Source organism: Salmo salar, chromosome ssa08, assembly GCF_905237065.1.
Source record: "Salmo salar chromosome ssa08, Ssal_v3.1, whole genome shotgun sequence".
In the NCBI taxonomy this organism is placed as follows: Eukaryota; Metazoa; Chordata; class Actinopteri; order Salmoniformes; family Salmonidae; genus Salmo; species Salmo salar.
The window spans coordinates 8,768,505-8,781,100 of record NC_059449.1 but is presented as its reverse complement, the minus strand read 5'-3'; the positions used below and the strand labels follow the sequence as shown (position 1 = coordinate 8,781,100).

Genomic DNA, 12,596 nt, shown 5'->3' with positions numbered 1-12,596 from the left:
TTGTAGATGTTCCAAAGGCGTGCATCAGCTGCTTGTATGCGTGGAAACCCGGAGATGCCAACCGTGTTTAGGTTAATACATGGTCAATAACCGTGAGACCGGTGGTCATTTTGCATGACAGTTAACGGCTGACACATTTTCATGACCACCACAGCCCTAAGTGTACACACTGCAGGAAGAGGTTTGAGAGGAGCTACCTCAGGATACACCAGCAGAAAAAACATTACAATCTATAACATAGAAACCATTCCTCTTGATATCTTCTGATGTTTAGATCAAACCCTGCATTAAAGACAAAGATTACTTTTCATTGTTGTCAGCAGAAAAGATCCACAGATGCATTTGGTATAACGAGAGTAACAGATTTCAGTGTTGAATATTCCTAGGTACAATATTACAGTCAGACATAAAACATCTGTTACGTATTGTGTTAGTACTGTGTAGGCTATATTATGTTCACAAATGCTTTTTTTCATTACTTCTATTCAACTACCTTTTTTTCCCCAAGACACTTTTAATGAGAAAATGAATGCAGTTTATCAAGTCCATGGACATTTTTTGTTAAGGCATGTGTGGTTTTCATATGGCATATATAAAACTTTGTTTAATAAACACAAAATTGACTTTTCATTAACTTTCATTGGGACTCTTTTTAGTATGAATCACATCTGATCTCACCCTATTCTACATACATCCAACAATGCTTTATAACCAATATAGACTTAGGGCCTACATACAGTGCCTAGAGAAAGTATTCACAGCCCTTGACTTTTTCCATTTTTGTTTTGTTACAAAGTGGGATTAAAATGGATTTAATTGTAATTTTTTGTCAACGATCTACAAAAAATACGTATTTTATCATGAAAAATATAACACTATCTTGATTAGATAAGTATTCAACCCCCTGAGTCTATACAGGTTAGAATCACCTTTGGCAGCAATTACAACTGTGAATCTTTTGAGTAAGTCTCTAAGAGCTTTCCACACCTGGATTGTGCAACATTTGCCCATTTATTATTTAACAAAAATCTTCAATCTAGGTCAAATTGGTAGTTGATCATTGCTAGACAACCATTTTCAGATCTTGGCAAAGATGTTCAAGCAGATTTAAGTCAAAACTGTAGCTTGGCCACTCGGGAACATTCACTGTCTTCTTGGTAAGCAGCTCCAGTGTAGATTTGGCCTTGTGTTTAAGGTTATTGTCCTGCTGAAAGATGAATTCCTCCTAGTATCTGGTGGAAAGCAAACTGAACCAGGTTTTCCTCTAAAATTTGGCCTGTGCTTAGCTTCATTCTGTGTATTTTCTATCCTGAAAAACTCCCCAGTCCTTAATGATTACAAGCATACTCATAACATGATGCAGCAACCACTATGCTTCAAAATGTGGAGAGTGGTACTCTGTAATGTGTTGTATTGGATTTGCATTTTGTATTCTGGAAAAAGTTAATTGCTTTGTCACATTTTTTGCAGTATTACTTTAGTGCCTTGTTGCAAACAGGATGCATGTTTTGGAATATTTTTTATTCTGTACAGGCTTCGTTCTTTTCACTGTCATTCAGGTTAGTATTGTTGAGTAACTTCAATGTTGTTGATCCGTTCTCCTATCACAGCCATTAAACTTTGTCTTAAAGTTAGGGGGTGAATACTCATTGACTCAAGACATTGCAGCTTTTCATATTTAATTAATTTGTAAAAATGTTGAAAAACAATTCCACTTTGACATTATGGGGTATTGTGTGTAGGCCAGTACCCCCAAAAATCTCAATGTAATCCATTTTAAATGTAGGCTGTAACACAACAACATTTGGAAAAAGTCAAGGGGCATGAATACTTTCTGAAGGCACTGTAACAGTGGCGGCTGCTGAGGGGAGAACGGTTCATAATAGTAGCTGGAATGGAGTTTAAGGCATGGAATAGAGTGAATGGAATGGTATGAAAACTATGTTTTTATACCATTGCATTTACTCCATTCCAACCATTATTATGAGCTGTTCTCCCCTCAGCAGCCTTCACTGCACTGTACCTACATACTAACAAACACCTACTGTGCACATCAAATTAGTTGAGTCAGGTTTGCCTGATGATGACTCATATTTACGTCCACCATGATGTGTTTAACAACAATGAAGTCATTCTGTAACTACAGTATAGGACTCACATAGTGGAGATGGGTAAACACTCCATGTTGAAAGTGTGTTTTATGTGTGTGTGCGTACCCGAGGAAGTGTATGTCTGTGTAACCTGTATCACCTGTCTCTTCCAGGAGGAGGAAGTGCTGCTGGTGAAGGAGGAGGGGTGTGAGGAGGGTCTGGGGAACCCTGAGGGGACCATGGTCATGGACGACAACCAGATTACACCTCCTGAACTCACAGAGGAACCAGCTGAGCAGCACAGGACCACACGCAGTCTCACTGAGGTGAGCCCACTGTGAACTACTGTCTGTATGGTATTAGGTCAGGTCTTAATTTTGTCTAAGTATGGGACCATGCCATTGAATTCTCCAACCATTAGTATAGTATCAAATCAACTAACATGTTTGCATTGTACTCATAGCAGTCCCTCATTGCCCAATCAGAAGATGCTCCATAGCAGAGTGCTCATATCAGATTTCTTGATCCAACATCCTCTCACTCTGTATCTCTTACAGTCAGTAGACATGGAGGATGGGAAGCCTGATCTACTGCTGGTCAAAGAGGAGACAATAGAAGATGAACCAGAGAGCATTGATCTGCTGAGTGGACTAAAGATGGGGGAGCAAGGTAAGGGAGAAATACATACAGTAATAGATATTCAATGGGAATAGTGATACTCCTGGCTATTATTTTATCTTAATTCATAAAATCAATACAACTTATGTTTACATACAACAAAGACACAATGTATTAACTTGACCAGGTAATTGACTCAAAAACACTCCATACGTAGAGTTTCCTCTGCCAAAGTCTATTTTGTAACCTCTTTTTGCAGTTGGTTGGCTAGAGGCTAACAGAGGAGACTGGGCGGCCATCTTGGATTCCCAGACCCAGACGGGTGCAGTCAATGGCCTGGGCGATGACATCACAGAGCAGGCCAGGACCAGAGGCAACATAGTGGTCAGTGGATGGGACAGTGTCCTCAACTCTGGGCTGGGGAACAACACTGTTAACCACAACCAGAAACAGACTGTCGAACACAAAACAACAGCTGAACTTAGTCTTCATGACAACAGACTGGCTGAGACCAGGGTGAGGTGTAGATTTGGTCCGCGGGGACGGGGTGGTGTTTGTATGAGAACAGACACAGACTCAGCTAGTGATGCTCCGTCCTGCTCCTATAGTTGTGATTCAGAGAGACTGATGGAGCCTCAGGTTAACCCCCTAACAGATGCTGCCTTCAGCCTGCCTTCTATAGGATCTATCAACTGGAACATGGACCCTGCGACAACACAGACACTCCCTGGCCTTCATCCTCCTCACACTCTCCTAATGTTAAACCAGACCTCAGACAATGCCAGTGCCTCAACACTAAATGGCTACACAAGCCCATTGACCAATGACAGTAGTACAGACGGAATCAGTAAAGGTGGCATCGCCAAAGAGAAGCGCTTCCCGTGTTCGTTCTGTGGGAAAGCCTTCAGTTTCCCCAAACAAGTAGAGATCCACCAGAGGATTCACACAGGGGAGAAACCATTCCGCTGCCACCTGTGCTGGGCCAGTTTTTCACACGAGTTCAGCCTGAAGAGACACCAGAGGGTTCATACAGGGGAGAAACCATTCAATTGCCACCTGTGCCGGGCCAGTTTTTCACACTTGTTCAACCTGAAGAGGCACCAGAGTGTCCACACAGGGGAGAAATCATGAAGCTGCCCCAGTGTGAGAAGAGGTTCTCCCACCAGCACCAGCTGAAGATGCACCTGAAGGTCCACAAGGGAGATAGGCCGTTCGCCTGTACGCACTGCGGGAAGAGTTTCTCAGAGGAGAGACCTCAGGATACACCAGCAGAAAACATGGCCCATGTATATAGAGTATAGTGATATGTAGTACTAGTTAGTGTGTTTGTAGTTAATTCTGTTGCTTTTGGATGTAGTAGTGAACTGGATGAGGTGAACTCCACCCAGCACAGCCAAAAGAGGACTGGCCACCCCTCAGAGCCTGGTTCCTCTAGCTTTCTTCCAAGGTTCCTGCCTTTCTAGGGAGTTTTTCATAGCCACCGTGCTTTTACATCATGCATTGCTTGCTGTTTGGGGTTTTAGGCTGGGTTTCTGTATAGCACATTGTGACATCTGCTGATGTAAAAAGGGCTTTATAAATACATTTGATTGAAATGTGATTGAACTGAGGAAAGAATGATTATGATGAGGCAGAGTAGATGATATGGCGATGGTTGGTGTGATGTCATTCTTCTTAGTGAAGTATTTTTACCAACTTAGTCCCTTTAGGTTGACACTGGTGTTATAGTGAGATCAGGATGGTGCCTTATAATGTTAAACCTTTTCCGAAGTATTCTAAAATTAATTTGATCAAAGTAAGGGTTCCAGATTTACAGAAAAGGTACCATAGTGAGAAAAGTTCATTTACTTGAATCGTTTTGTGCAATAAAAGTACTGTACTTCATTATGCAAGTAGATTTGTTGAAATGATATACAAAATTGACTCTGTTCTGACTGACTTGGTTATTTTTGTATCCTTGAAGGGACTGAGTTTCCCTTGTCAATCTAACCAAAACATTATACTTCATTATTTAATCAACACACACAGTCGTGGCCTTTGCACTTTTATCAAGTAATTGACAATTTTCCCTAAAAATAAGTTGAAATTCACCAATGTATTTGGTCTCCACAATTCTATATTTCACTGTTAATATTACATAACCTTTGTTTTTTATTCAGAACTTAATATATCCATTTAAATCAGAAAATAAACATGGCATTGACACCCTAGACGTGATATTTGCTAGCACAGCCTTTGGTCAATATAATTGCAATCAAGCGCTTCCTATAGCCATCGATGAGCTTCTTGCACCTCTGTACTGGCAGTTTGGCCCAATCCTCTTGTGCGTCGTCTCCCAACTGAGAGCCTCAGCTGTTCCAGGCGATTATGTGATCCCGCTCTCCGCAGCCGATGTGAGTAAGACCATTGAACAGGTCAACATTCACAAGGCCAGACGGATTACCAGGACGTGTACTCCGAGCATGCGCTGACCAACTGTCAAGTGTCTTCACTGACCTTTTCAACCTCTCCCTATCTGAGTCTGTAATACCTACATGTTTCAAGAAAAACACCATAATCCCTTTGCCCAAGAAAACTAAGGTAACCTCCCTAAATGACTACTGACCCGTAGCACTCACGTCTGTAACCATGAAATGCTTTGAAAGGCTGATCATGGCTCACATCAACACCATTATCCCAGAAACCCTAAACCCACTTCAATTTGCATACCGCCCTAACAGATCCACAGATGATGCAATCTCTATTGCACTCCACACTGCCCTTTCACACCTGGACAAATGGAACACCTAAACTCAGCAAAAAAAGAAAAGTCCCTATTTCAGGACCCTGTCTTTCAAAGATAATTCGTAAAAATCCAAATAATTTAACAGATCTTCAATGTAAAGGGTTTAAACACTGTTTCCCATATTTGTTCAATGAACCATAAACAATTAATGAACATGCACCTGTGGAACGGTCGTTAAGACACTAACAGCTTACAGACGGTAGGCAATTAAGGTCACAGTTATGAAAACTTAGGACACTAAAGAGGTCTTTCTACTGACTCTGAAAAACACCAAAAGAAAGATGCTCAGGGTCCCTGCTCATCTGCGTGAACGTGCCTTAGGCATGCTGCAAGGAGGCATCAAGACTGTAGATGTGGCCAGGGCAGTAAATGTCCGTAATGTGGCCAGGGCAATAAATGTCCGTACTGTAGACGCCTAAGACAGCACTACAGGGAGACAGGACGGACAGCTGATTGTCCTCACAGTGGCAGACCACATGTAACAACACCTGCACAGGATTGGTACATCCAAACATCACACCTGCAGGACAGGTACAGGATGGCAACAACAACTGCCCGAGTTACACCAGGAACGCACAATCCCTCCATCAGTGCTCAGACTGTCCGCAATAGGCTGAGAGAGGCTGGACTGAGGGCTTGTAGGCCTGTTGTAAGGCAGGACCTCTCCAGACATCACCGGCAACAACGTCGCCTATGGGCACAAACCCACCGTCGCTGGACCAGACAGGCCTGGCAAAAAGTGCTCTTCACTGACGAGTCGCGGTTTTGTCTCACCAGGGGTGATGGTCGGATTCGTGTTTATCGTCGAAGGAATGAGCATTACGCCGAGGCCTGTACTCTGGAGCGGGATCGATTTGGAGGTGGAGGGTCTGTCATGGTCTGGGGCGGTGTGTCACAGCATCATCGGACTGAGCTTGTTGCAGGCAATCAGTCATTTCAGGCAATCTCAACGCTGTGTGTTACAGGGAAGACGTCCTCCTCCCTCATGTGGTACCCTTCCTGCAGGTTCATCCTGATATGACCCTCCAGCATGACAATGCCACCAGCCATACTGCTTGTTCTGTGCATGATATCCTGCAAGACAGGAATGTCAGTGTCCTGCCATGGCCAGCGAAGAGCCCGGATCTCAATCCCATTGAGCACGTCTGGGACCTGTTGGATTGGAGGGTGAGGGCTAGGGCCATTTCCCCCCAGAAATTTCTGGGAACTTGCAGGTGCCTTGGTGGAAGAGTGGGGTAACATCTCACAGCAAGAACTGGCAAATCTGGTGCAGTCCATGAGGAGGAGATGCACTGCAGTACTTAATGCTGCTGGTGGCCACACCAGATACTGACTGTTACTTTTGATTTTGACCCCCCCCCCTTTGTTCAGGGACACATTAGTCACATGCCTGTGGAACTTGTTCAGTTTATGTCTCAGTTGTTGAATCTTCTTATGTTCATACAAATATTTACACATGTTAAGTTTGCTGAAAATAAACGCAGTTGACAATGAGAGGACGTTTCTTTTTTTGCTGAGTTTATGTGAGAATGCTAATCTTTGACTACAGCTCAGCGTTCAACACCATAGTGCCCTCAAAGCTCATCACTAAGCTAAGGAACCTGGGACTAAACACCCCCCTCTGCAACTGGATCCTGGACTTCCCGATGGGCCGCCCCCAGGTGGTAAGGGTAGGTAACAACAAGGGGTGTGTGCTCAGTCCCCTCCTGTACTCCCTGTTAACTCATGACTGCACGGCCAGGCACGACTCCAACACCATCATTAAGTTTGCCGATGACACAACAGTGTCACCTGATCACCGACAACGATGAGACCACCTATAGGGAGGAGGTCAGAGACCTGATCGTGTGGTGCAAGGACAACAACCTCTCCCTCAACATGATCAAGACAAAGGAGATGATTGTGGACTACAGGAAAAGTTGGACCGAGCACGCCAACTTTCTCATCGACGGGGCTGTAGTGGAGCAGGTTGAGAGCTTCAAGTTCCTTGGCATCCACATCACCAACAAACTAACATGGTCCAAGCACACCAAAACCTCTTCCCCCTCAGGTGACTGAAAAGATTTGGCCTGGGTTCTCAGATCCTCAAAAGGTTCTACAGCTGCACCATCGAGAGCATCCTGGCGGGATGCATCACTGCCTGGTATGGCAACTGCTCGGCCTCTGACCGCAAGGTACTACAGAGGGAAGTGCGTACGGCCCAGTACATCACCTGGGCCAAGCTTCCTGCCATCCAGGACCTCTATACCAGGCGGTGTCAGAGGAAGGCCCTAAAAGTTGTCAAAGACTCCAGCCACCCTAGTCATAGACTGTTCTCTCCGCTACCGCACAGCAAGTGGTACCGGAGCACCAAGACTAGGTCCAAGAGGCTTCTAAACAGCTTCTACCCCCCAAGCCAAAAGACTCCTGAACGTCTAATCAAATGGCTACCCAGACTATTTGCAGTGCCCCCCCCCCACGCTGCTGCTACTCTATACATAGTCATTTTTATATCTCTACCTACAGTTATACTACTACTAGAGAAATGGAGGTACAGTTTAAGTCAGAAGTTTACATACACCTTAGCCAAATACAATTAAACTCAGTTTTTCACAATTCCTGACATTTAATCCTAGTAAAAATTCCCTGTTTTAGATCAGTTAAGATCACCACTTTCTCAAGACATCGGTCAGGAAGTTAAAGCTTGGTCGCCAATGGGTCTTCCAAATGGACAATGACCCCAAGCATACTTCCAAAGTTGTGGCAAAATGGCTTAAGGACAACAAAGCCAAGGTATTAGAGTGGCCATCACAAAGCCCTGACCTCAATCCCATAGAACATTTGTGGGCAGAACTGAAAAAGCATGTGCAAGCAAGGAGGCCTACAAACCTGACTCAGTTACACCAGCTTTGTCAGGAGGAATGGGACAAAATTCACTCAAATTGTTGTGGGAAGCTTGTGGAAGGCTACACATAACGTTTGACCCAAGTTAAACCATTTAAAGGCAATGCTACCAAATACTAATTGAGTGTATGTAAACTTCTGACCCACTGGGAATGTGACGATAGAAAAAAAAAGCTGAAATAAATCATTCTCTACTATTATTCTGACATTTCGCATTCTTAAAATAAAGTGGTGATCCTAACTGACCTAAGAAAGGGAACTTTTACTTGGGATTAAATGTCAGGAATTGTGAAAAACTGAGTTTAAATGGCTAAGGTGTATGTAAACGTCTGACCTCAACTGTATACTGTAAACCTTAATATGCTCTAATGTACAATGTGTGTTTACAGTCAGCAATCCAGTAGGACCTGTGGTGTTGATGGCGGTAGAGACTGGACCTCTGGCCCCTGATTGCAGTTCTTGACACAAACCGGTGTGCCTGGCACCTACTACCATACCCCGTTCAAAGGTACTTAAATCTTTTGTCTTGCCCATTCACCCTCTGAACGGCACACATACACAATCCATGTCTCAAGGCTTAAAAATACTTATTTAACCTGTCTCCTCCCCTCATCTACACTGATTGAAGTGTATTTAACAGGTGACTTCAATAAGGGATCATAGCTTCACCTGGATAGTCTATGTCATGGAAAGAGCAATCGTTCCTTATGTTTTGTACACCGCAATCTCCTGTTTCTGCCTCACACTCCAGAAACAGGAGATGGCTCCTGCCCTATAAACCGTTCCGGCTCCTGCAAGGCCAACCATTTACATAACACAATACAGTTTAAATTACAATCCACAGCCATTTTGATTTATTTTTTGTCTTCACAGTCCCTGTTGTGCCGTAAGAAATATGTTATGATCAATGATATCAAAAGCTGCACTGAAGTCTAACAAAACCGCTCCCACAATCTTCATACTATCAATTTCTTTCAGCCAATCATCAGTGCCGAGCATTTTGAGTGCCCTTCCTTATAAGCATGCTGAAAGTCTGTTGTTAATTTGTTTTCTGTAAAATAACTTTGTATTTTTTTTATTTTTTTATCTAAACGCTTGGTAAGCATTGGTAAAAGGATGATTGGTCGGCTGTTTAATCCATTAAAGGGTGCTTTGCTATTTCTGGGCAGCAGAATGACCTAAACCTTCCTCCAGGCCTGAGGGCACACACCGTCTTCTAGGCTTAAATTGAAGATGTGGCAAACAGGAGTCGCAATGTATTCCACTACCAACCTCAGCAATTTCCCATCCAACTTGTCTTTATTTATAGATACTAACACTCACCTCTTCCACACCCACTTTGCTGAACTCAAAACTACAGTGCTTGTCTTTCATTATTTGGTCCGTTAAGCAGGAGTATGAAGGCTCAGCATTTGTTGTTTGCATGTCATCCCTAACTTTATCTTGTCAACAAAAAAGTTAACTAATGGTTACCCCACGAATACAGACAGGGTCAGGATTGGCGTTCACCACGAGAGGTACAGTGCCCTCAGAAAGTATTATTCATGCCCCTTTACTTATTCCACATTTTGTTGTGTTACAGCCTGAATTCAAAAGGGGTTAAATATATTTGTTTTTTCACCCATCTACACACAATACCCCATAATGACAAAGTGAAAACATGTTTTTTTTTAAACTTGTGTGCATTTATTGAAAATTAAATACAGAAATATCTCAAGTATTCACCCCCTAAGTCAATACTTTGTATAAGCACTGTTGGCAGCGATTACAGCTGTGAGTTTTTCTGGGTAAGTCTCTAAGAGCTTTCCACACCTGGATTGTGCAACATTTGCTCAATATTATTTTCAAAATTCTTTAAGCTCTATCAAATTTGTTGTTGATAATTTTCAGTTCTTGCCATAGATTTCTAAAAAAAACATTTAATCAATTTTAGAATAAGGCTGTAACGTAACAACATGTGGAAAAAGGGGTCTGAATACTTTCTGAATGCACTGTATATGGTTGGTATTTACAGTTTTATTTTCTGCCCAGCACAAACACCATGTTCAACTATTCAAGGTCTACAATTTAGACCAGAATTAGTTGAATTAGGTATTAGTGAAAGGCTGGAACAAAAACGTGTAAACTCCTGTCATGTGTACAAAAAACCTGTGTTCGATCCCAGGCTGTGCTCAGGAGTCCAATAGGACAGTGCACAATTGGCCCAGCGTCGCTGTATATGGTTGGTATTTACAGTTTTATTTTCTGCCCAGCACAAACACCATGTTCAACTATTCAAGGTCTACAATTTAGACCAGAATTAGTTGAATTAGGTATTAGTGAAAGGCTGGAACAAAAACGTGTAAACTCCTGTCATGTGTACAAAAAACCTGTGTTCGATCCCAGGCTGTGCTCAGGAGTCCAATAGGACAGTGCACAATTGGCCCAGCGTCGCCCGGGTTAGGGAAGGGTTTGGCCGGGCACTCTAGTGACTCCTTGTGGCGGTCCGGGCGCCTGCAGGCTGACTTCGGTCATCAGTTAAACAGTGTTTCCTCCAACACATTGCTGCAGCTGGCTTCTGGGTTAAGCAAGCGGTGTTAAGAAGCACGGCTTGGCATGTCATGTTTTGGCGTGTCATGACTCGACCTTCACCTCTCCCGAGCCCGTTGGGGAGTTGCAGCAATGAGACAAGATTGTTATCACGAAATTGGGGAGAAAAAGGGGGTACATTTTTGTTATAATAATTAAGGGCTGTGTTTCGTGTAGGCTTAACCTGGCATTACGTATTGATAACTGGTAAATTCAATTGATTGGACAGAATTTGGAAAGGCACAGGCCTGTCTATATAAGGTCCCACAGTTGACAGTGCATTCTAGAGCAAAAACCAAGCCATTAGGTCGAAGGAGTTGTCCGTAGAGCTCCGAGACAGGATTGTGTTGAGGCACAGATCTGGGGAAGGGTACCAAAACATTTCTGCAGCATTAAAGGTCCCCAAATACACAGTGGCCCTGATCATTCTTAAATGGAAGAAGTTTGGAGCCACCAAGACTCTTCCTAGAGTTGGCTGCCTGGACAAACTGAGCAATCGGGGGAGAGAGGCCTTGGTCAGGGAGGTGACCAAGAATCCGATGGTCACTCTGACAAAGCTCTAGAGTTCCTCTGTGGAGATGGGAGAACCTTCCAGAAGGACAACCATCTTTGCACCACTCTACTAATCAACCCTTTATGGTAGAGTGGCCAGACGGAAACCACTCCTCAGTAAAAGGCACATGACAGCCCGCTTGGAGTTTGCCAAAAGGCACCTAAAGGACTCTCAGACCATGAGAAACAAGATTCACTGGTCTGATGAAACCAAGATTTAACTATTTGGCCTGAACGACAAGCGTCACGTCTGGAGGAAACCTGGCACCAACCCTACGGTGAAGCATGTGTGACATCATCATACTGTGGGGATGTTTTTCATCAGCAGGGACTGGGAGAGACCAGTCAGGATCGAGGGAAAGATGAACAGAGCAAAGTACAGAGAGAACGTTGATGAAAACCTGCTCCAGAGCACTCAGGACCTCAGACTGGGGCGAAGGTTCACCTTCCAACAGGACAACGACCCTAAGCACACAGCCAAGGCAACGCCGGAGTGGCTTCCGGACAAGTCTCTGAATGTCATTGAGTGGCCCAGCCAGAGGCCGGACTTGAACACCATCGAACATCTCGGGAGAAACCTGAAAATAGCTTTGCAGCAAGGCTCCTCATCCAACCTGAGAGGATCTGCAGAGAAGAATGGGAGAAACTCCCCAAATACAGGTGTGCCAAGCTTGTAGCATCATACCCACGAAGACTCAAGGCTGTAATCACTGCCAAAGGTGCTTCAACAAAGTACTGAGTAAAGGGTCTGAATACTTATGTAAATGTGATATTTCAGTTTTTATATTTAATAAATTAGCAAAAATTTAAAAAAATGTTTTTTTGCTTTGTCGTTATGGGGTATTGTGTGTAGATTGAGGGGGAAAAAATAATAATCCATTTTAGAATAAGGCTGTAACATAACAAAATGTGGAAAAAGTCAAGGGATCTGAATACTTTCCGAAGGCACTGTAAATCTCTCTCGGACAAAGGTGACTTTTATCAATATATTAGCCTGTATTTACCCCCAACAAATGAAATGCTAATTGGCTGCTAATGTGGCATAAAGAACTACAAATGTCATGATGATCTGGACGAGACTGCAAAATCGAGGCAAAGGT

At 43.4% G+C, this 12,596-nt stretch overlaps 3 protein-coding genes across 12 annotated transcripts in view; 2 read left to right on the top strand and 1 right to left on the bottom strand.

Annotated features, from left to right (window-relative positions):
- Positions 1-12,596, bottom strand: part of LOC106610073 (zinc finger protein 214) — an 844,054-nt gene that overhangs the window by 410,750 nt on the left and 420,708 nt on the right. The gene's annotated exons all lie outside the window — the stretch shown is intronic.
- The window catches only part of LOC106610072 (neurotrophin receptor-interacting factor homolog), a 437,457-nt gene that overhangs the window by 31,861 nt on the left and 393,000 nt on the right, over positions 1-12,596 (top strand). For 3 of the 9 annotated variants that reach the window (XM_045723131.1, XM_045723132.1, XM_014209240.2), the window contains exon 4: positions 2,264-2,416. The exons of the other annotated variants lie outside the window; for them this stretch is intronic. In XM_045723131.1, the coding sequence (XP_045579087.1) occupies positions 2,264-2,416 (153 nt within the window). The remainder of the gene's footprint in view (positions 1-2,263; positions 2,417-12,596) is intronic. 9 annotated transcript variants of the gene reach the window in all.
- Positions 2,737-4,592, top strand: LOC123744274 (zinc finger protein 33A-like). The gene is made up of 2 exons (XM_045723208.1): positions 2,737-2,759; positions 2,968-4,592. Exons 1-2 carry the CDS (start codon positions 2,747-2,749, stop codon positions 3,837-3,839), a joined length of 885 nt encoding a protein of 294 aa, XP_045579164.1. The 5' UTR covers positions 2,737-2,746; the 3' UTR covers positions 3,840-4,592.